Below are 24185 nucleotides of genomic sequence, written 5' to 3' on the forward strand. Positions count from 1 at the left end.
TTTTTGATGGTGGCAGTGTGTGCATGCATGTGCTCACGCATGACAACAATGGGATTGTGTTCCTTGCTGCCAACAGGATACTAACTCTGTAACTTGCTGGGAAACAGAGTGGGCTGCCTGCACCCTCTTCTCCCCTCTTCCTCTCTTCAGTGAGAAAGTGGAGGGCTAATTTTAATGGATTGATTTTAATGGATTTTGAAGTCTGGAAAAGTGCCTAAATTGCTGAGGTTACCAGTTTCCAGGTTCTTTTTTTCAATTTTTTTCTCCCTAGTCAGACATAGAGTGCACTCACCAGGGCACCTAGTGTGGTCACCCCAGATAAGAAGAGGTCTCCCTCTGCCCCCTAACCAAGCAGGCAGCTGTGAGCACCGCCTCAGCTGGTGGGAACACCCATTATACGGTTGGGTGGAGCATTTTGCTTGGGCCACTTCCCAGCATTTGCGTCTCACTTTCTCTGATTTCAAAGGAGAGAACCAACCAACAACAGTAACACCAGTTCTGCTTTCTGGAATCCAGATGACTCCACTTTAAAATCTGGTCGTTTTGTTTTTCATTAATCTCCATGTGAGTTTGTGGGGGGACAATGTGCCCTGGGAAGTTGGAGCTGCAATCCTGCCTTTTCTCCCTGTCCCTTCCCCTGTGGGCTGTGCCTGCCCTGAGAATTGTGATGAGGTCTTTGAGGCCATGAGTCTCCCCGGGAGGCCTTTGAAGAAAGGACAGCGTTCCAAGCACCGCAAGGGGACTCTAGGCTATGTTTTAGTTCCATTCTTGGCCTCTCTCCTCACCCCTCCCACCTCCCAACATACATTCATGTTTTTGTTTTTTTTTTGTCCTTTCTCCCAGACTTGCCCAACTTGTCTTTGTGGTTTCAGAAAAATGCCACTGGATCTCCCAGTATGAAGGATTAGCACAGATTATGGGGAACAGTGTTAATTATTGGTGGAAGGGGGGCTGGCGCGTCGCTCCAACATGCTCCTGATTTCCCCTGGGCCTTTCTGCCTGGTAATAAGCCTTCTTTAATCTGGCAGGCCCCTTGGTGAAATCAGCACCACGGACAGTGGTATTGATTGCTTCTGAGAAACCATCACAGCTGCTCAACCAAATTACCTTTGATATGTGACCTTTAATGTAATTACTGCAACATCAAAGTATTTCTATAAATTATTAAAGAACTAATACACTCCATCATTTAGCTATTCTATTATATGTAAAATAAACAACCACAAGTTAATGTTAGATCCTGAACAATCCACACTTGCTACTGCAATTCTCCCAGTCCCCAGCCTCTCCCCCTTCAAAATCCCAAGCCTCCCCCTCCCACCTTCTCTTTCGGTTTCCCCATCTAATTCCAGGCTTTTAGCCATCACAAAACTCCCCAGCAATCTCTCTCAAGCTGATGAAGGACCTCCCATAACAATGTGGTATTTTCCATTCCATTTGGGTGCCTCTAAAATATCTATCACAATCTCCCCCAAAACAAAGTACCACACTTTTATTAATCAGCACAAACCTTTCTCAGAAGCCTTTGATTATCTTACAATATGGCTTTATGCTTCACACATAACATGGGGTGATGTGGAGCATATTTCTGCCATCTTACAGAGGGCACCCAGAAAGTAATTACTATAATATATGTGCATGTAGCTGCGCCACTGAAAAACCAACTGGGGAATGGCCACCTTGCCAGAGCTGGGCTCCACACAAAAACCTGTGCGGTGCACGATTTCCATACATTTGCATCCGCGGGTGTGTTATTAAGATGACTCAGCCTCGTGCTTTGCAATCACAAATACCAAAATACAATACAAAGGCTATCTTAATGGAAGGAAGGCCCTCCCCACCCCTAAACGGGTAAAGTAGGATCTCTGATGCAAAGGAAGACTGCTCCCGCCCCGGGTTGCGCTTTTTTTCTGTCTATCTGGTTAACCTTTCCCGCTGTGTGGCAGAAATGGAAACGTGTGTTTACATACGGTTTGCTTGGTAAGAATGTAAACATGCATGTGTAAATATTGGTGAGCATATATACAGAACACATGTGCTTCCCTGCAGTGTACATTGTATAAGCTTAAACACGGTACATTTTAAAATTCTTTAAACTATGCCCACAAACACTCACATCTTTCCATTTATCTTTAGATACTCGGTGAGCTGCATATCTCCCCCCCTTCCGCACCCCCCCCCCTTTTCTCTGAACCCACAGGAGAGACCGCGCAGACCCTTGACCCGGGGAACACTTCTTATTTTATGGTGATGAACTAGCCTCGATAATAGCCATGGCTGATATCACACCCAGTTAGGGGGGCCATAAATAATTCTCTTCTCCCCCGCACAGAAGCTATAAACCAGGGCTGAGGCACGATAGTTTATCAAAGACGAGGGCTGGCTCCTTAAATAAACCGCGGTGATCTCACTCGCGGCGCCGAGCCCGGGCGGGTAGGCACTCCCTCCCTCCCGGCCCGGCCCGGCCCCCACCCCAGGAACGGCGAGGGTCCGACGTCGATCGGTGGCTGTTCGTGCAGCCTTGCCGCAGGCGGCCCGGCGGGCCCAATGGAGGCAGCTCCGGGGTCTCAGGGCCCCGGGCACCCCGCGTCCCCACCCCGGGCTGCCCGCACGGGTAGTGCGCGGAGGAGAAACCCGATCGGCGGCGCCCCGGCGGGTCAGGGGAGGAGCCGCGCCCGAGCTTTGTGGCCACGGCCGAGTTCGTCCCCCGCCCGGATTCCGTCGGGCCTGGACGGCCGAGTGCGCTGGCCGCCTGGCGAGGTCTGAGCTCGGCGCCCACGCGCCCGCTTCCCAGCCCCGCGCCTCGAGGCTTCTGGGGGCCCAAGGGGCGACGCGCGAGTTCCCGAGCGAAGGCCGGCGCCGCGCACCGGGGCCCGCGAGCCCCCCGCCGGCTGCGCCGCGGCTCGGCCTCACAAAGTCGCCCCCTGTCGGCGCGCCCGTCGCTCGCGCCTCGGCGGGCGCCACTTACCCCGGGCAGAGTCTTCTGCTCGTGCAGCGCGCTCTGGGCCTTCAGCGCTGACTCACGCTCGCAGTAGGTGAGGAAAGCGCAGCCTGGGGAGGGAAGCAAGCGCCGAGAAGGGTCAGTGGGGCGCCCCCGGGCCGCCCACGCGACCTCCCGCCCGCCCTCCGGTCTCCAGCCCCTCCCCGCTCTTGGTCCCTCTCGCCACCTCTCTTTCTCTCCCGTGCGCTCTACTCGAGCTTTCCTGCCTCGCCGTTTTCCCGTGTCTGCTTTTCGTCTCTCTCGTTGCTTTTCTATTTTGCTCCTTCGGTGAAGTCTCCCCACTCCGCATCTTCTCCCCGCCACGCCCCCTCTCCCCGCGGGTCTCTTCCTGTCCGCGTGCCCGGTGCCTGCCTGCCTCCCTCCGGATGCTGTTCTGTTTCAGCTCCAGCCCCAATACCTCCCAGAAGGGGCAGCTTCCACCCCTCACCCCAGCACCTCTAGTTACACTCCATCGTGAACTCTTGTTCTGGCCCCTTAGGAGGGATGATGCAGGGACCCTCCCGGCCTTTCAAACAAAGGCTCCATCTGTAAGGAGGACCCCAGGCCAGGCTGTCCTAATAAAATGAATGGGGCTGTCCATGTGCCCACTGCCCCAGTCGGTTGTCACATCTGCAGTGATATCTTCACACCCTTCCTGGAGGGCTTGGAGACTCTTGCTCTGCCTCTAATTCCCTGGGTGACTCCAGCAGTCTCCTGCCCTGCCTCAGTCTCCTCACGTGTGAACTGAGAGGGTTGATCCAGTGGTCTGCAAGGTCCAGTCCAGTTTTCCCCTTGCATGATTCTGACAGTGCCTCACTGGGGAATCTGGATTTTACAGAACACTGTATCTTACTCCAGCGGTGACTTTTTAATGCTGGCCCTTCAGGCATGGTGACAAGGCAAACAGAATACTTGTTGGTGGGAGAGTCTTTTTGGGAGTTCCCTCAAACTGCTCAGTGTCAGGGCCTCTTCCTCAGCCTCCAGATGTGGCTGTGTGGCTTGGGCGGCCCTAGGGTCTTAGGGAAAGTCAAAAAGCCAACTTCAGCCAGCAGCAGGCTTGCGTTTGGAGGGGCATAGTGGCCTCAGACTTCCTAAAGCCACCATGGCCCCAGAGAAGGCGCCCTGGGCGCTGGCCACCACCTCTGTATCACTGTCTTCTTTCTCTCCCTTGTTTCACTCTCTCTCCCATGATCTGATCTCCCAACCATCTGTGTTCACCACTGCCCCCCTTTCTTTACTCTCCCCCTTTCCAGTCTCCTCACCTGGTATGCCTTCTCTCCCCATTTTCACATCTACCAATCCCATCCATCTTTCAAGAATCTGACCAAGATCCACTTCTTCCCGGCAGGCCACCTTGACTACTGGTCTAGTTCATCTTAAATCAACCTCCCTATTTGACTGTCCACAGCTGGCCAGGTGGTCATCCTCCTGGCCATTTATCAACTATTTCCTGAGTGCCCTTGAGCCAGTTTCTGTGACAGGTCCAGGAGCCCAGGCCCTCTTCTCATGAGGCTTGTAGGCTTCTGGTGCCAGTCTGGTGCCTTGTCACCAGGCTCGCTCTGGCCTCTCATTCGTTTCCCTGGACATAGAGTGCTCCCAGCATCCTCTGCAGTTCCTGACTCCTCCATCACCCAATAAAAACTCCCTTCCTCCTCTTCCAATGTAAAAATTGGTCCTGCCTCCCTTCCTCTCCTAGCTTCAGAGAGGAGATGGAAGGGAATGTATGTGTGAGGGAGATGTAGAGACGGGCAGAAGGAAGCAGGGAGAGAAAGCTGGGAGACAAGAGTTCTCAGCTCCCATGGCTCTCTGCCTCCCCTGCCTCCAACTCTGTCCCAGGCTGGGAGGATCTATGAGTGCCAAGGAGCCTCTGTCACACTCCATCTCATGCCTCCCCATCCAGACCCCAGATCACCCCTCCTCCCCCCTCCCTGCTCCTCCATCCTGGTTGTGGCAGACGGTTATTGATGGAGACACTGGGGGACTAAAATGAACAGCAGTCAGAGGCCCCCATGACGTCGTCCCTCGTGCTGCTGCCTGCCTCTCCCAGGGCCTCTTTCCTCCTGTCCCCTCACTGGCCTTGTCCTCCGCCCATGCCTGCCTGCAACTGGGAGGCAGCCGCTGTGCAAGCCAGCTCAGGACAAGGTCAGGGCGGGTTTGGAGAGGGAGGAGGAGGAGGGAGGAAGGAGAAGAAAGGGAGGAGGAGGAGAAAGGAGAGAAAATGACCACATTGTTTTCATGGACCAGGATAACAAGGAAAGGACTCCAGAAAGGAAAAAAAAAAAAGAATCTGTTGCTTTTGTCCAGCTTCCAGGCATTTCGGCCACAGTTTTTTTTTGAGAGCGCTCACAGCTGTGTTGTGAACCAGAATCTTTGAGGGACCCCCAGGCCCTGTGTGACTTCGCCTGTCATCTCCACCCCTTGACGTCACCTTCTTCCATTCCTCCCCTGCTCACTCATCCAACTCATTCCAGCCTTGCTGCCCCGCCAGGCATCCTCTGCCCTCGGACCTTGGCGCTGGTGGTCCCCTCTGCTCAGAAGGAGCCCGGCCTGCTGTCTGCACGGCCTGCTCCTTCACTCCCTTGAGGTTTCGCTCACAGGTGACCTCCTCAGAGATGCCTCTCCTGACGGCCTCATTTAACGCAGCACCTCCCCCCATCCCACACATGCAGGACGCAGGCCTGCTCTCTGACCCCTCGGCCTGTTTGTGCTTCTCTCTGGCACCCCTCACCCAGACATGTTGATACTGTGTGTTTGTTCCTTCATTAGCGTTTCCCCGGGCTCAGATGAGGTCGGGACTTGATTTTGTTCTGTTCCTGCTTAGTTCTCGGTGCCCAGAAAGGGGCAGGAGTTCAACACATATTTGTCAAGAGCATTGAATCCTGAACACTTTGGCTACTTTGCGGGTGCCAGGAGGTGCGGGGACATGGCAGTGGTGCTGGGAGCTGATCAAGGCCCGAGGACACAGAGCCACACTGGACTTCCATAGTCGGAGGGCAGAGGTTGCTGGTGAGAGCTGATAGGCCGCCCTGGTGGGACAGCTCTTGTCCCCAAGGCCTCCTTGAGCCCATTTGCTCAGGGCTTGACAGTATGGTTACTGTCACCGTCCTGCTCTCTCCCCCATCAGATCATCCCCTGAAAAGGCTGATGCGTGGTTCCAGACAGGAAGCTGTGCTCAGCCAGGGGTCACTTACTGATGCCTCTCTCTGAGTCCCAGTTTCCTCATCTCTAACTCCCTTCAGAGGCTGGCGGGGAGACTTACTAGCCAATGAACATTAACAACCTCTGCAGAGCTCTCTAATCGAAGATCACAGTGTAAACGCAGTCACTCTTGTGGATGGGGGGGGTGGGGTCAGAGAGGCAGAGCCCCTCCTGTCCCTCAATGCCTCCATGAGGAGGGACCAGCCTTCCACAGGGGCCAACTGGTGCCCACCCACCTGGCCTCCTCAAACCATCTCTTCAGCCAGCCCAGTGCCGTGTCTGACAGTCCACTCTGAGAGAGCTGTCTCACTGTGGCTCTTCTAAAAAGGCAGACACAATACACAGTTATTAACAGCTGACTCTGTGTGCTTGAAGGGACCACACCTGCTCCCTTGCTGGGGGCAGAACGCTGAAGGAGCGGCAGCTTGGCAGGGATGGGGGGCTTCAGGAGGGGAGTCTGCCTTCACAGGATGCTGCAGAGGGCAGCGGGCCTGGGTGGGGGCCGAGGTGGGCGCCCAGGGTGGCCAGGGGAGAGAGCGCTCCCAAGCCTCACCCACTGGACACTCGCTGAACTAGCTGTGACTTCCCGTCCTCATCACCACTTCTCCTAGGAGTTGAGGAGGGGGCTTTGAGCTGTGAGGGCGGTGCAGGGGGGCCTCAGCTCGGCAGTCACTAAATCTGCCAGGCTCCCTCTCCTGTAAGGAGCTGAGGTGTCCCCAGAGACACGCCTGGTGAGGCCCCTTGGGAACTCTCAGTCTAGTTGGGAAATGGGGTTCTCTCAGGGAGCAGCCACATTCTGATCCAAGGCAGCAGAGGGGGGTGGGCAGGGGGGACGGTACGGGCTCTGCACCTGAAGGCTTGAGAAGGTCTGACGATGGAGCGCCCTTCCCGGGGATGGGGCTGGTGGCACAGACATCTCTCCCTGCCTTCAGGCCCAACACTTCCCTTCCCAAGCCTGACCCTGCCTGTATACTTGTGCTCACAGTGGAGGAGACACGGGTCCACGGTGGCTGTTTGGAATAGCAATAAAATTGAAAACCATCTAAAGGTTTCTCAGTGCCAGGATGTTTTTGTGTTTAAACTGTGGAATACTCTACAACAATTAAGAAGATGAAATGGTTCTAAATGCCCAACACAGAAAGACACATTGTCAGATGGGAGAAGCAAGTTGCAAAATAGCAGACGCCATGTATGTACATCAGAGACATCTCCCCGGCTCCCATATGCACCCAAATTTGTGCCTACACACCATAGCACGAGGTCTACAAGGGTCCCATCAAGCTGAAAAGAGGGAGGAAGGGGGGGTAGGGGGTGTCTCCCATGACTTTAACATTTTTTGTTTTGTTTGACACATTTAGACCCAGCATGTATCATCTATCATTTATACAATTAACTTTAAAGAAAAAAAAAAAAACTTTGCTAAGAGGGGAAGATGAAGTGAAAAGGGGGTGGGTGGAAATGGCTGAGCCAGGCAGGATGCAGGACCCACAGCCCGTTCTGAGGGCACGGACGAAGATCACTGGACATCAGCTTCCTGGCAGGTTCTTCATGAGGGAAATTATCGTGGGTGGGTCCTGCTATGGCCCTGCCTCAGAGCTTCCTCTGAGCTCTGGGAGTTGAAGTAGATTCTCTCCACCCAGCAAGCTGTAAATGGTATTCATCTGGGTCCTGTGGCCCTGAGTCCCAGAAGTTGCTGTCTGGGGGGGATGGAATCCATGATGGAGCACAGAGGCCCGCCCTCCCCCCACACCTGTCTCGCCCTCCAGGTCTCCTGAGGCCCAACCGGCTGTGTGGCGCTGATGGCGGGATCCGAGGTGAAAAGGCGCAGAAGTGACTTGAGAACCTCTGGGTGAGGTCCAGCCTCGCCCCTCAGCTCCTGCCTTCCCCGTCCTGTCCCAGTGTCTGGGATGGTTCTCCCAGCACCAGCTCATCCCCCGACTCTCCCCGCCTCAGGGTCAGCGCTTCCTAGCACTGACCTGGTGGCATAGAATTGCAGCCTGGCGGAGCAGGACCGGACTTGGGAGATCATCGGGGTGGGCATGGGGGCAGGGAAATGTCACACTTGCAGAAAAGTCACACCACAGTGCTGCCACCAGCTGCTGATGGCCTGGCCTCCCGAACGAGGTGGACCCCTCTGGCCCACCCTGACCTGCCTCTCCTCTGCTGCTCCCGGTTCTACCGTGTGCACTGGACACTGGTCCACCCTCACATTTCCTCATGCTGCCTCCTGACCCTTTCCCACTCACTGTTCTTATTTACCCATCCTTCTGTTGATCCTTTTCATGTCTTGGGTCTCTGAATAGACTGTCAGCTCCGTGAAGGGTGGAGACAGAGTCTTCTAAACGGAACTGAAGCTTCATGGAAATGGAAGCTTCTAGCCCAAGGAACTGAAGAGGGTGGGGGGACCATGACTGGGGGTTTGGGGCACTGAAGAGAGATCAGGAAGCACTGGGGGCAGAGAAGGAGAGGGAGGAGGAGAAGGGTAGGGCCAGGGGAGGTTAAACCAGCTGGAGGAGGCGGGCAGAGTGGGCGTCGCTGGCTAGGGCACAAGTGGGTGGGTGGCAGACACCCTCCTCCAGCAGGGCAGCCTGGCTTGATGGTGCAGGGGGTGCTGCTGATTCCTGAGATGGTGGGCGGGTGCCCTCTCCCACACGAGGGAAAAAACACAGCGCCGCAGAATTAATTGCACGGAGATGGCAGTAATTTACAAAGCCCCCGTGTGTGGGGATAAAAGGCCCTTGTCATTGTGAAGTGAAGGAAGTACAATTTCCTGCCCAACTCTGAACAGGGCTGAAGCCTGGGGTGTAATCATCGCGGAAAGGACGGCTCCTGAAGCGCTCCCTCCTCCCACCCCAGCCGGGCCTTGGCTTCCTACTAATTGAATTACAGAATTAGCCAGAGGAAGGTGGCCCTAGAATAGGAAGATCTGGACTTTAATAAAACATCAGATCCTCAGGGCCTGCACTTGGCTGGCCTGGAGGAAGTGAGAGGAAGCTGGGTGTGGGAGGGGGTGGGGAACAGGAAGGGAGCAGGAAACCCACCAATCAGCCAGACCTAAGGGTCAAGGAGAGGCTCCCTGTTCGGAGTGATTTTCTTTGCCCTGAATCTCCACCCATCCACCTGCCATGGGGCCTGAAACCCCACCCTCAGGGCATCATTCCTCATCCCAGGGTTTACAAAACGGACGTGGGCCCCACTGCAGAGAAATTAAGGCAGACTGTGTGTGGGTGGATAGAAGGAGAGGGAGAGGGGATGTCTTCCAGCTTCCCTGGAAAGAGGGTTGCTGGTGTTCCGAGGCCATGTGTGTCCCGCCATCGAGCCTCTGTCCCCGATGGTCTGGGTGGGCGAGGGCGGCCTCCGCAGTGCCTTCTGGGGCAGATGCCCCCTTCCCTCATGCGGGAGAGACAGCTGCAGAGCAGTTCTTCACATATATGCTCTTCCTCTGGGAATGTCCCCCCACCTCTGGGCCTGCCCCAGGTTTGCACCTCCTCAAGACCCACCGCTTGGGTCCTGGTCTTCAGTGAGGCCCTAAGAGCTTCCCTCGGCCTTGTGGTCTCACCTTCTGTGGATTCCTATGTGGCTGTACCCTTGACCACTGCTCATGGCTTGCCCCAGGGGTGAGCCTCGTCTCCTCTTCTAATCTCTGAGAACCTTGAGAATCTGTGAGCTCCTGGTAACAGGCAGAGAAAGAAACCATGGGGCTGGTCCTGCCACTGTCTGTCTCTCTTTCCCAGTGCCCGGCCACGGGGTGATGCTTCTGCCAGAATCTCCCCAGGACCCGTCCTGGCCATTCCAGTCCCTCCAGGCCTTTCTACCTGGACTATACTCCTTCCCTCCCCCTTTCCCCGGGGAGTTCCCTGCTGATGTTCTCCTCTCTCCACAAGAGAAGGACAATGATCGCTCACCCACAGAACATGACTCTGACTCTTGCTTCTCCACCTGCATCGGGGGAATCCAAGCCTCAGAACAGTACCCTTTCCCCTGCTACCTCTTCCATACCTCCTTCCTTTGGAGCCCACGTGTCCTAGGAGAGACTAAGCCTCCCCTCCTCCAGGAAGTCTTCCTTGACTACACCAACCCCAACATCCTTTAAGCCCTTAGCAATGGTCCCTCTCATTTGGCAGTTAGAAGACACATCTTTGTCTACACATCTTTGTCTACCTCTGTCCCCCATGGTCTGGGTGGGCAAGGGTGGCCTCCCCAGTGTCTTCTGGGCAGTGTGTGTTTGCCCACGTGGAAATATTCTACTACAGGAGCTGCTAACTCCAGGGTCCCCTCCCCCCGCCCCCACCCCCAGGAACAGACATCATTGAATGCAGTGGTTGTTAAACTCCACTCTGGCCCTGGCTGGGTGACAGTGAGATGCAAGGCTGGGGAGAGATGGCTGACCTCAGGGGAAGCCGTGTGTGGAGAGGGTCTGGGGTGGGATGTCTGCCCTCCGACTTAGGCCCGCAGAGGTAGAAGGAGCCATCCATCTTCCTCTGAGGAGGCCTGGGGGTGGGGATGACGGGGCGGCTGGCAGCAGAGGGAGATGGATGGTGAATCCGGGCTGTTGGCCTGCTCCTTTCTTCAGGGGCCTCCAGTGCTGAAACCCCACCCTCAGCCCACAGCCTGCTTTCGGGCTCAGCACTGCCCTCCTGCGTCAACTCTCTTTACACCAGAAACTCCAGAGGCGGTTGAACTGCAGGTGAACTCCAAGTTCAAGAGCTTCTCAGAGTTAAGCTGGTTGTGTGATGTGGGGAATTGGACCCGGCTCACTGTGATGGTCTCAGCCTTCCTGCCCTTGGTGGCCACAAGATACAGATGGGCGTGGGGCTGGGGAACATCCCCAGACCTAGACTGGGAAGCCCCAGGGGACGGGACCAGCCCTCTCTTTCTCTTCCTGGGGCACTGGGCAGGGCCCCGTAAGTTCAGACCCAGGGACCTAGTTGGCTCAGACCTCAGAGGATGGACCAGCGGGTGGGCCTTTGCCAAGGGTCCGTCCCTGCCAGTTACCCTTGTTCATACCCTCAGTGCTGGAGAATTTCATGTCTGGTGTTGGCTGCAACATCTTTATGGCACCGTGAAAAAGGACACAAAGTGGACATGACATACTGATGGCCTCTCCCCTTTCTCAACAAAGAGTTCTCGGTCTGTGGCTGGGCTGATGGACCCATGAGGCTCAGGGGTTGGGGACGGGCCCAGGGAAAGTGTCAGCCTTTCTAAGGCCCAACAAGACAAGTACAAGCTGCTTCGTGACACGTGCTGGCTTTTGTTCCCACAGCCAAGGGGCTGCCCTTGTGCCCCTGCTCTAGGCTGGCAGCGCCTGCTGGTCCCCAGGACAGCACAAACTGCTCCCTTTCATTCACGCAGAGAGCTTTTACTTGCCACTGTGCTGTCATGCCCGTGAACTCATGATGCTTGCACCTTAGAGTAGACAAGAGTGTTATCAGCATCTGACAGCCAGGGGGGCCTGTGTGACTTGCCTGGTGGTGAAGCAGAGACCTGGTTTGGGGCTCAGTTCCTGTCATCCCCTCCCAAGGCCCTGGGCAGTGTGTCAGGAAGTGTGAGTGGGGACCTTGGGGGCCCTGATGGGAGATGTCCTCCCTCCACACCCCCACCCCATGGCTGGGATTTGGGGTGAGGGGCTCAGGGATGACCTCATTCTCTTCATCCAAGGACCCAGATGGAGAGAGCTGAGGTCTCTGGGGCCTCCCTGGATCCCGTGCACCTGACCTCCCTCTACCCTCAGTGGCGTCTCCAGTGTGAAAGTCAGGTCTCGGGCTCCTCCACAGAGGGCTCTATCTGAGCACCAAGGCTGGATCTGAAATGCATGTGGGGCATTCGTTCCTCATACAAATACCAGGATAAACGCTAGAGCCGAGAAACCGAACTGTGCCCCCTTCTAACGAACCCGGCCTGGGAGTTCAGATCTTCCTGTTTTGAATTTTCTCAGATCAGGGTGCACCTGCTGAGAAGCTGGGCGTGACTCCCTGGGAAGGGATCACTGCTCACCGAGCACCACGTGGGAGGGGCTCTGGGGTCTCATTGGTGTGACCCCACCAATGGCTAAACTGCGGGAGATGGGCAACAGGCAGAGCCTCTGAGAAAGCAAGGCCCATATAACTGATCTGAGAAGCAAAGCACCTCCCTGGTCTCTGCCACTGCCCTCTGCCTGTCCATCTCCACTCCTGCCTGCCCGCGATCGCCTCTCTCTCCTCGCCTGTTTGGCCGGAAATGCAGAGCCTCGCTGGTTTACTTCCGCCATGCTGCTGGCCTCGGACTGATTCCTCAGTGTGCAAGAAGGACACGGTGCGGGATCTGAGCCCCCAGTGCCCCCAGCACTTGCTGGACGTGTGCAGGTCTTATGCCCACAGAGGGAGCTCAGTGAATGCTTTTTGAGTTGCATAGAATTCCCCTTGTTGGAGCTTTACATGGTGGTTGGACAGCTCCAGATTCGTGGGGAGGGGGTGTCGTTTCCCCCAATAGCATCCGCTTCCCCATGAAGAGGGATGTGTGGAGGAATCCCTCCTTGGTATGACCCTGGAACCTCGGGACCCCAGCCTGGAACTGTCCCCAGCATACCCGCAGAGACAGCTCTCTAAACCCCATCATGTGCTGTGTGGTGGGGGCGGTCAGCCTCTCTGACTCCTTTCTCCCATGGAAGGAGAGGTAAGCAGACTCACAAGGCAGGGGGCTGACGCGTCCCTTTGTCCCTTCGTCTGTCACCCTGAGCCACACTCCCCCACGGTGGGTGTCCCTGTCACCCCTGGGCCTTTGCTCCTTCTCTTCCCCCCCACCGGCACGCCTTCCCCACACCTGGGTCCTCTACCAGATTCCCCCACCATCGGAACCCTCCCCAGCTTCCCAGCCTGTGCTGACTCTCCTCCCAGTGAGCCCTTCCACATCCAAGTGTCCGAAACATAAAAACAAGTGCTTAGTTGAACAGTTTTCTGCTGTTCTCATCTGTGGAAACTCTGTCTCCGCAACTAGACTGCAGCTCCTGGGGCTGTGCCTCTCCTCCCGTATCCCCGACCAAACCCCGGGACGGGGGCCTCACAAGATCAGTTGAACTGCTCAGATTTAGGAGGGGAAGGTGCACCACCCCTCTTTGATTGCAAATGGGCACCCGGCACCCTCCAGGTGAGGTGAATTAATCTCACCTCTCTTCTCCGGCTCCTTCCTAACAGGCCCTAATTCACTTAAAGAACAACAACAACAAAAAAATAGAAGCACACCAATCAAGAAATTCCGACCTCAGCATCCAAGACAGACTATTTTGAAAAGACCAATAGCCAGGAGTCCTATATTACAGGATCAATGTTTGAAAAATGTGATTTTCTTTTTAAAAGCAGAAAAACAATCTCACTCAGTCCAGGCAGGCCATGGTCCAGCTCTAGGTGTAGGACGCCTTTCCCTCATGATCTCGGCCACTTAAGCCACTCTTCTGGCCAGGCTTTGGGCTTCACCCAACATCAGTAAGATAGGTTCAATCACAGGCATTTAGCAATATTTAACCTGAGGACTGCAGCAAGGGAGTAGTCAGCAAATGTGATTGGGATGCTGGCTTCAGTGAGTCAGTCCCTCAAGCCCTCGAGCCTAGCAGAGATACTGTTCACAGTTTAGGAGGGCGGGGGGGGGGGGGGGCTCTGGCTTTTGCTTTAGAGTCAGCTGTCCCTGATCCTGGGAAGAGGCAGAGCCATGCACCGTCACCCTTCCTTCATTGCTGACCTACAGGTAGTGCCCAAGGTGGTGAAAGGCTGTTGGCAAATGGGGAGGATGACCTATGGGGGGGTGGGACAGGGCCTGGCATTCAGTTCTATGTCTTCTTTTCCCAGAGACCCACTCACATGTCCACAGAACCCACCAAGAAAGAAGACTGAACTAACTAATCAGTTGACTGGTACTCAAGACTCAACAAACCATGTGACTGGGATCAGGGTACTGTCATCTGTGGATGGAGTGAAAGATGGCTCACTCATTCATTCGTTCTACAACCATTTATTGATAGTCTACCATTTGCCAAAGGATGAAAGACACACCCCCTGCTTTGAAGAAGACGCTGGCTAAATACACTTGCAAGGCCAGGTGATATATCTGTAACAAGCACACCCACTAAGCTGAGGTTTGTGTAGGGCTCATCAGTGGCACAAATGATAACAGCAAACACTTAGGGATTTGGGGTTATATGTTGGGCATTGTTCTGAGTGTTTTACATGTATTGTCTCATTTAATACAATAGCTCTATAAAATAGTACTATTATCCCCCTTTTACAGGTAAGGAAACTGAGGCACCCAAAGATGAAAGACTTGCCCAAGGTCTTATGGCCAGGTCCATGGTGGAGCTGGGCTGTGAGCTGGGGCAGGCTGCCTGCAGGGTCTGTGACCTGAATCATGGGCTCTGCCCCTCATGGAGGAGGATACTCAGCTCTGCCCTGGGGAGAATCAGAGCAAGGCTGCCTGAGTCTTGAACCCAGCATGGCCTCTAGGGAAGGATGTGCTGGGAAAAGGGCTCTGCATGGGCAAAGGTGAAGAGGTATGGGCAGCAGGGTGAGTTTGGGGCCCCCCAAGTGGTTTAGAAGGCTGGAGCCCCTGAGAGTGCCAGCTCCTTCAAAGCTCCTCCAGACACCTTCCCTAGCACCTTTCCTTGGTTTTCCCTCTTGTCTGTTTTTCCTTTCCTCTTCCTCTCTTTACTTCCTCCCTTCCTTTCTTCCCTTGTTCCTCTCTTTCTTTCCTTTCTCCCCCACCCCCCCACTTCCAGCATCCTCTCTCTCCCTTCCTCCTTCCTTCCTTTCTTTTTTGGCCTCATGGCTGGGACCCCATATTCTCTCCTGTCCATCTATTTAATTCCCATCCTGACTACTCCAGGATATACCATTTTTTTCCATCTCGAAATAACAGTGACATCTGACCCCCTGGTTTCTGTCGTCAGCCAGCTGGTGCCTCTGGGAAAACCATTTAACCCCTGTGGCCTGATTGTTTCCATCAGCAGGATGTCTGGGGTCCGGGGAGAGGGCTGCGACCTCGGAGGGAGGTGGATCTGGTTCCGACAGTAGCCTCTGTCTTGTGCTAGAAGTTTGCGTAGCCCCCTGGGCCTCAGGCTCCTTACCCGGGAAATGGGGATAAGGACACTTATCTGCTGGAGTAGTGGGTGTCCAGCAGAGCGCCTGGCATATAATTAATGGAGGGGATTACTATTGCTACCATTTTCAGTAGCAGCAGTTGTGATGTGATGCTAAAGATTCCCTACAGTGTGAAAAATAGCTTTGGCATTTATGCTGTCTGGTGATGTCTGCTTTCCTTGCATGGGACCTGCACATCCCCCCTGCCACACACGCTCACACAGACGTGGACCCCGTGTGTGCTTCCTGCCCCGGCACAGGCCAGCACGCTGGGGGCAGAGTGACAGATGGCTGGCATTGAAAGTCTGGGATGTGTGTTTTGTTTACCTCGTGTATCTAATATGCTAATGACAGGAGGCAGTAATGAGCTGGCAGGGACCTGGGTGACAAAGAGCTGGCTTCAGCCTTCCCCAAAGAGGCACCTCAGTGTCAATTGTTTCTTTTGTGAGAGGAATTGTTAAGACCTGGGAATGTGGGCTGGGAGGGTTGGGGAGAGGAAGGCTGGGGGTGTCTCACTCAGGAGCAGTGCAGGACCTGGCAGTGTTGGGAGGGGAGAGCAGGGGAGGGGTGGGCACCCCCTGAGGGTGGGCATGGACTACTCCACCCTCGTGGGGAGGGGATGGCTGTGGACCGGGTACTCTCACCCGTGTTCCTCACTGACTTCTCTCAAGGACCCTGTGAGCTCCCTGATGGCAGGGCTGACCCGTCCACCATGGACCCTGGTAAGCCCTGCCCCTGGCACAGGGCCTGGCATGGTGACAGGCAGCGCAGGGTGAGGGAGGCACACTGGTTTGGCATTAGGATGCCGACTGAAGGCAATCTCTTGATAGGTAAACCACAGCCTCCAGCAAGTCACCAGATCTCTCTGGACCTCAGGTTCCTTTTTGTGAGATGGGTTTGCTATCCCATGAGTCTGTGCCCCCAGCATCAGCACAGTCCTGGCGCAAAGTGGGTCCTAGCGCATATGAATTCATCAGTGAGTGAATGGGGGGTGGTGAGGGAGCAGGGAGTGCACCTTGTTCTTTTACAGAGGAGGAATGGGACGCGTCTGTAGGTCAAGGTGAGGCACAGAGCTGGTCAGTGAGAGAAACAGCTCAGGTCCACTGCCCGGCCTCTGGGAGGGCAAGCCTCTGAGAGGGCTGTGGAGCCCAGTGCAGCCCTGAGGAGGGGTGAGCGGGCCGGAGTTTGGTGGCCAGTGTGGAAAGCCCCAGACAAAGCGTGCAGGGAGCAGACTGTCAGCAGATGGAGGGGTGTCTCCAAGGCTTTGCATCAAGTGGAAGGGAACAGGAAGAACAGACTCACGGGAGTGGGTGGGGGCCGGGTCCATGTAGCAGCCCACCCCCGCCTGGGAGAGTGGGGGGCAGCTGGAGTGGGCTGAGAAGGGGGATTTGCGGGGACCCAGGGCCAGGGGGAGCCAACCTGAGGCCCAACCTTATCACCTACGTGATGGGTCTGACTCCGTAGCTGCCCATTACTCAGGCTTTGCATCCTCAGGTTCTACCCTTTCTCTTGGCTTCCTAGACATTTTCTTTAGACCTTTGCTTTGTCTTGGCTAAGCTAACTGTACCCTGTGGCCAGGAAGGCCAGCTTGATGAGCTGAGGCCCAGAAGGAGAAGCCAGGCATTGGGGTGGTTAAAGGAACGGCTGCTGGGCCTCCTCCTGGGCAGCTGTGGCCCTCATCTACGACCGAGCAGAGGCCCCTGCCCTGGCTTTACACACCCTGTGAAGTGCAGGGCTGACCCCCCACTGGTACCAGAAATGTGGCCCAGAGGCCAGGCTAAGTGAGACCAGAGGGTCCAGGACTTGGGGGAACAGAGGCAGGAACGGCAGGAATGCAGAGGGAGACCCTGGGTGCAGAGGCCACACAGCACGGAAGTGTGAAAAGATCCGGTGGGAGCTGCAACTTGCATCAGAGGCCAGATGAGGGTCCTGGTCTCCTGGGGACCCCGGCTTCCTTGTCTGTAAAATCCCGGCCAGAGCAGCAAACTTCCCAGGAATGAAGAAGGCAGACTCAGAGTTCTGGATTTTAATCCGGCTTCTACCTGTTCCTCCCTCAACCTGAAGGCCCAGGTGGACAAGGTAGAGCCCCCAGGTCCTGGCAGGCCTCCGGGACCTGCCGCCCTCAGTTTTTCCCTAAGTGTCCAAGGGCACCTGCTCTTTTCCCGGACTGGCCTGGGGACAGAGGGAAGGACAGGAGAGGAAGATGGGCTGCCGGACCTCAGCGACACCCAGCTTGGGACACAGGGACACGGAGGAAGCCGAGAAAGGTGGCGTGCCACCCAGTGGCCCAGCTTCTGAATGCAGAGGCCTGGGAAGCCAGCAACAGCATGGGCGAGCAGGGGACCATCATGGAGGCAGGCATGCCCCCGGGGGGGCCTTGACAGAGGGCTGAGGAAGGAGCGGGGATGTCATTCCTAGTGGCTGGAGTGAGCGTGCTCTGTGTGGGGACCCACGGGGCAGGGGCCATTTGCAGTGAGATGGTACCCCAGTGTTGGCCAGCACGGGCTAGCCCAGCCTTGCTCTCTCCTCCCTTCCGCTCTCCTTCTTTTCTTTCCTCCATCACCAGGTGTCTGTCCCGGCTCAACCTGGGGCGGAGAGGGGCCAAGCTGGGGTGGCGGGGTAGGAAGGGGGGAGATGCACAGGGCTTCGCGGGCGGGCGGCCGGAGCCGTCAAGTTTCCGCACCCCCCGCGGTTTCAGCAGCACAGGCCGCCTCTGCCTCCCAGGACCAGTTCCCCCTTGAAGCGCGGGCCACAGCGCTGCCCGTTTTCGTCTGCGGGTCTATATATAGCGATGGAGATGCACACTCTGGAACTGGATTTGATGTAGCCCTCTGGACTCAAGCTAACTTTTGGGGAGTAGTTTTCCTGGGAGCCTGCCAGTCCAGTTCCTCCCTCATGAACACTAATTACTGCACAGACCTTCTCCATGAAATCGGTGCTGAAGCCATTTCCATCCAGGCGGCTCTCCAAGACGAAATTTTTCTACTGGGAACCGACAGCCGCAAATAAACCCACCATCTACTTAGCAACGGAGAGCAAGAGCGGGTGGGAGACGGGGAGGGAGGGGGACGCGCAGAGAGTGGGAGGGAGGGGAGGGGCTCGGAGGAGAGGGCTCGGCTTTTTTCTTCCTTCTGTTCTTTATTTTTCAGAAAGGGTGTAATCAGCGCTCTGGCGAAAGGTGGTACAGGGAGTCTCGGAAGAAGGCGCGCCCAGGAGGAGGAGCCAGGCCACCTACATGGCCAGTACCTGCTCTTGGCTGCCCGAGCCTGGCCAGGGCCCTCACTGGACTGCTGGGCACTGCAGTGAGAGAACTCCACCCCCCCCACCCTCCGCCTCTCCAGGGTTTATTCACTCCTTCCCCACCCTAGCCTCCCTCATACTCCCACAGGTCTGGCCTTGCCTAGCTCCTTGGCCTCGCCTCACCGAGGACAGCTTCCTTCCACATCTCGGCCTGATGAGTTCCCACTCATCAGCCAGGGCCTGGGTACCATCCCACCTCTACCAGGCCGAGCCTCCCTGACCCTGTTAGGTAACACCAATACCCCCATTCTGAACTCCAGAGGCTTGTGCCAGGCACCCAGCAATGGGGTCTATTCTTCTCTCTGCCCCCTTGAAGTCTGCGCATCAGCTGCCAGGGAAGGGGTAGGCACCAGAGTTGCGGGGGGGAGCCTTATAAAGCCAGGTCCTGCCCGGTGCATCACCACACCCCTGAGATGCCTTCTCTTCAATTTCACCTGAGACAAGCCTGAGCTCAGAGAGGTCAGGGAAGATGTTCATGGTCGCCTAGGAAGAGGCAGGGCTGGGATCTTAGGACCACTGGCCATTTGCCAGGTCCCCGCACCCCAGCCAATAAAGCCAGGGAGGCCCTCAGAGCCTGCTGGGGGTCATGACACTCTGTACCAACCTGGCCGCGTCAGCAGAAATGCTGCTCCCTGCCTTGCTAGAGCTCCCTCTGTGTTCTGTGCCCAGGGACACACCATGCCAGGACCCCAGTCCACAAGTCACCTTTCCCAGATCCCTTAACTTCTGTTTTCTGAGACCCAGAGCCCAGAATAAGGCACTCCCCAAAAGTCACTTACGCCACCAAGACTTGGTGAGTCCCTTCACCTCTCTGGGTCTCAGTTTCTCCATCCGTCAAATGGGCACTATGATTCCTGCCCTAGCTCCGTTGCCTAGGTGGGTGGTGTGGGCATCACTGGAGACGGCAGTAGTGCTACTAGGATGCTGGTCGTCTCCCTCAAGGCCCCTGTTCCATGCGCCCGGCTTCATTCTCACCCTGGACTCTCCTGTCCCTGCCCGCCCATCCAGGGTGGATGAGTGAGGTCAGAGCTCAGCCCTCTTCTCCAGCGGAAGCCGCGATAGAGAACTCCCACTGGGGGGTGAGAAGGGGAGAGGAGCCCCCGGAAGAGCTCTCTCTTAAAAGAGCCCTGGGCTGGAAATCATGAAAGTGGGTTCATGCCCGGGGCCTTATTTGTAAGGAGGGCAGTGGAGCCGGATGAGGTGATCTGCACGGCCCTTTCCTTGCAGGTGTCGAGAGTTGGTGAAGGATGGGGCTCGCACACCACGTGGCTCTACCACCTTAGCTGTGTGGTGTGGGGCAGGCTTCTTAGCCACTGTCTCCCTCAGTTTCTCACCTGTAAAATGGGAGACTAACGCTCACTGGGTTGCTAAAGGCTGGATGAGAACGTGTGTGCCCGGTGCGGGGTCAGGGCACTGGCCCGTGTCAGCCTGTAGTCCGTAGTCCGTATAGTCCTGGCCAGTGATGAAGCACCTTCCCGGTGAGTACTGTGCACGCATTTCCTCACTTAGTCCACTGGTTCTGCTTTCAGTGTGTGTGTGTGTGTGCGCGTGCGCGTGCGCATGCGTGTGTGTGTGGAAAATGCGGAGTCCCAGAGGCGGGACCAGAGAGTTGCGTGGAAGTGTGGTTGTCACTCGGCATCTACAGAGCGGGTCCCAGCTCCTAGCATCTGGCTGCTGTGAGAGGCCTCCTCAGAGGACGGGCCTGAACTACTAGGGAGGCTGGTCATCACCACAGCTGGGATCCCCAGGAGCGCCCATCCTCAGGCAGCCAAGAGCCACCAGGCTGAGCCTGATGAGGTGAAGGAGGGTCTGGGGGGTTTCTGGTCAAGGAGAGGAGGGAGCCAGCTGTCCTAGCAGGAAGTGGGATCCTCTCACTAGTTTAAGTCTGAGTGGCTTCACCTGGCTGAGACCCTTGAGGCTGGTGACAGGCCAGCCAGGCCGACGACCCCCAGCACCAGGGAAGCAGTCTGGGGTCCACATACCCTTCCTTTCAACAGCTCTTATATTTTCTGGTTTTGCCTCCCCACTTAGATTCCTGGTTTATCTTCTTTAGTAAAATTCTAACCTCCCTTCATCAGAGCTAAGGTAAGACACACCCATCACGGTGGCTTTCCTGAGGTAGGCGTGGCAGTGGGCACATCTGTCCTGGATGGAGCTCAGGCAGAGTGGGCTTTTGGGGGCCAGGTGGGGATGACTGTGGAACCAAGCCCTTTCCACCTAAGGTAAGTGCTCTCTTCCCAGGGAAGCACCGCCAGGGAGCATCCTTGGGGAAAAAGAGAACCCCAGAAGCAGGCAGGGAAGCAGGGCAGTTAGACATATCGGCTTTGGCATCAGACAGATCTGGGTTCCTGTCTGAGCTCTACCATTTCTTGGCTGTGTGATCTCGGGTGAGTTCCTTAACCTCTCTGAGCCCCACTTTCCAAATTGTACAATGGAATTGATACAGGCCTGTTGTGACACATGTGAAGCTCCCAGTGCAGTGCCAGGCCCCACATGTGTCCCTTTTGTGATGCCATTGAGCAAGGGTATCCTCTGGATATTGCAGCCCTCCCTGAGCTGCCCTGGGACATACCTGGGACAGTAGAGTGGTGGCCTTGGCCCCATTGGTAGATGTTCCCTCCCTGGCTGTGGGCCCGATGCGCCTTCCAAAACTTCAGCCCGTATCTGTCTCCCCCTCTCCTGCCCACCCCAATGCCGCCCCCCTCTTCTTTCAGAATTCTCCGTTCCTTCTCTCAGGCAGGCAGCTGAGCAGAAAAACAAATCAAAGTTGCCTGCATGTCTTGGAGCCTGCAATGCTCCCGCGAAGCGATCCCTTGCTTCCCATTACCCACCCCAATAACTCTTGTATATGGAGTGTGAAATAATTAGCAGTGGCAAAAATAATTTAGGAAACAAGAAGAAACTAATTGTATGAGCTTGTTTGGAGAAAACACAGCCAACCAAAAAACCCACTGTGTAGGGAAGTATGGACAGACAGACCAGTTCCCCCGAGGTCAAGCCCATGGCTGGCTCATCAGAGGGGTCCATTACAAGGCCCTCTCTCAGGACCAGCTTCCTCCACCAGGATCCTCCAAGAAGGGCCCACTCGTGCTGTAGCCAGGACAAGCCATCCTCATGGGCCCAGGGGTGACTTCGCAGAACACATCTATAACCTTGACTCAGGCCATCCCCTGGAGGCAGGTGGGTGGGGAGGGAGGTCGTGTTGCCGGGAGCAGTCTCATGTGGTCACGTGGGCTTGGCAACCTCCCTGAACTTGAGCTGGGGCCACAGGTGGGCTGGAGCGTTCTTGTTCCCTCTCCCACCTGCCTGCCTTCACCACTCAGACTCTCCAGCCCCAACAGACGCCCACTGCACAGTCAGCATTGCAGCGCACATGAACGACACGGAGCTTCCCTGGGAAATGGGCAAAAACATTGGTGCCTCGTATTTTATGGCCCTACTAACTCTGAAAAGTTTGCTTCCTCCTTGAGCACTTTTCCAACACCTGAGTTCCTGCCCATCCTCCACCCCACTGCTCATCACTTTCTGGGAGGTGAAGGGTCAGGTGCCCTAAATTTCCAAGTGACAGATGAAAAGGAGTGAGGAATGGACAGTCTCAAGGTAAGGGAGTGAGGGGCCAGAGAGAAGAAATAATCTGCAGAAGGTCACAGTCACCAGGAAGGCAGCTCTGGGTCTGACCAGGGCTGCCGTTTCTCGCCCCCCTGCCATGCTGGAGAACTCAAGGCGTCGGCTGGATCCTGGTTGAGCACAGCGGCGGCCACCTCTGCTCCCCTGGGACCCTGCCCAAGGCCCCTGAGACCCCCTCCCCTCATCTGAATGAGAGCTGGGCCCAGAGTGGGGAGGAGGCCTCCTCTTCCCTTCACCCCCGCCGCCCCCCTGAGATGAGGAGCATTTGCATTTGTCTAGAACTGGTCTATAAAGTTATTCCTAATGACAGAAGTCTCAGCTCTCACCCTGTGAGCTCCTGTCTGCTGTCTCCTCGCTCATCTCCTCTTGTCTGGGCTGTTACGACAACCTCTTAATTTGTCCCTTGGCCTCCAGTGTCTCAGTCTCAGGCCGGCACAGTGATCGTCCTAAAGCCAGCTTCTCATCTGTCACTTCCTTGCCTTGAAAGCTTCTGTGACTTCCTATTTCCTCTAAGATCAGCATATATTTCTCAGCCTTGCCTCCTTGGTGACATTGGTCTCTCTCATCCCCCTTAGTTAGGTCTCGACGTTGGAGGAATTACTTTAAATCTTGGCTCCTTGGTGAGAAGGCAACTGATTGAGAGCCAGCCTGGGTTCATACCTGGTTGTCCCTCCCCTTCCCTGTTTTCACCTGGAATCACAGTGGCTCCCCTGTGGCCCTTAAGCCATAGTGGCCTAGTGTCCATCTCCCAGACACACCACTATCTGCTGGACGTTGCTGCCTGGAGGGCTCGTGGTGCCTTAGGTGTAACCTGTGCAAAGGAGGGCCATTATTTGCCCACACCTGGACCACCTGTTCTCCTGGATCCCAAGTTAGAAACTTGGGAGGGCTGCCTTCTCCTTCATCCTCATGTGCCCCGCAGCCATCTCCAAAGTGGATTTCTCCTCTCTATCCTGCCCCTGTTCAGGCCCAGATTTTGTCATCACCTGCTGGGTTTCTCTCCTGCAGCTCCCAGGAGTGGCCACTTCCTCCCCAGTGTCCCTGTGCGGGCCTCACTGGGGCCTCTCCTTTCTCCCACTTCTTTTCCCTGATTAGGCTGAAATCTGGTTCCAAGTTGCCCTGGCAGATGAGACAGAGTGAGCTTGATCAGGGCACCTCAAAAGCCAGACTAAGACATCAGAGGCTTTGGCGCCAATGCAGATTTTGGTTGCTGAGCCAGGGGCGTGGGCTGGAGGGGGTGAGTGCTGTGTACGCACTGTCAGCCTGGAACCAGCACATGGGATGAGGCAGGGGAAAGCATTTGGAGGCAGGAGGGCGGCTCCCTATAGGCAGGCCCCTTTGGGCCCATTTGCTGTGCTAATTGCCTGACAGAATTACAGGGCAGGTGTCCAGGACTTGGGCTGTGGTCTCATCACACACTTGGCAGCTGAGGTCTTTTGCCGGGTGGCGGTCGGGTGGAGTGGTCCCCTGCTCCTTTCCCCACCTCCTGCTGGGCTGATGGATGGCACTAGGTATGCATAGGTCGGACATGCCTGTTCACCAGGCTGACGAATGCCACAGGTGCAGCCGCAGGGGACACGAGCCAGCTGCCCATCACATCTGCGGTGTGCTGTTCAAGGTCACTCTGTGAGCTCAGGTGGTCTGGTGGGCTGCAGGCTTGGAGCCCCCTCGCTGCCATCGATGGGTCCCTTTAGCTAACCATCTCTTCCTGGCTGGGGAAGCAGAGGTGGGAGGTGGGGAAGGTCCTTTTCCTCGGAGTCAAGCCATCTCAACTGTGCATGTGCCGACGCAAACCCTGAGATTAGAGTCTCTGTGCTCTGGGTGAGAACAGGCATCTCTGCAGTCTGCAGCTCATCTGCCCCTGGGGTCACCTCTCCTGCTGCTGCAACCTGTACTGCACTCTCCTGAGACTTCTGCCTATATTGCTCCTGCCCTGATATTGTCTTCCCAACTCAAAGCCCCATCTTGACTTTTCTGGG

The 24185-nt window shown here is 56.0% G+C and overlaps 1 protein-coding gene across 50 annotated transcripts in view; it reads right to left on the reverse strand.

Moving 5' to 3' along the window:
• Window positions 1-24185, reverse strand: part of CELF4 (CUGBP Elav-like family member 4) — a 298904-nt gene that overhangs the window by 219770 nt on the left and 54949 nt on the right. For all 50 annotated transcript variants that reach the window (XM_036823176.1, XM_036823149.1, XM_036823187.1 and 47 more), the window contains exon 2: window positions 2969-3051. In XM_036823176.1, the coding sequence (XP_036679071.1) occupies window positions 2969-3051 (83 nt within the window). The remainder of the gene's footprint in view (window positions 1-2968; window positions 3052-24185) is intronic.

The sequence above is a fragment of the Balaenoptera musculus genome, chromosome 14 (assembly GCF_009873245.2).
Source record: "Balaenoptera musculus isolate JJ_BM4_2016_0621 chromosome 14, mBalMus1.pri.v3, whole genome shotgun sequence".
Classification (NCBI taxonomy): Eukaryota; Metazoa; Chordata; class Mammalia; order Artiodactyla; family Balaenopteridae; genus Balaenoptera; species Balaenoptera musculus.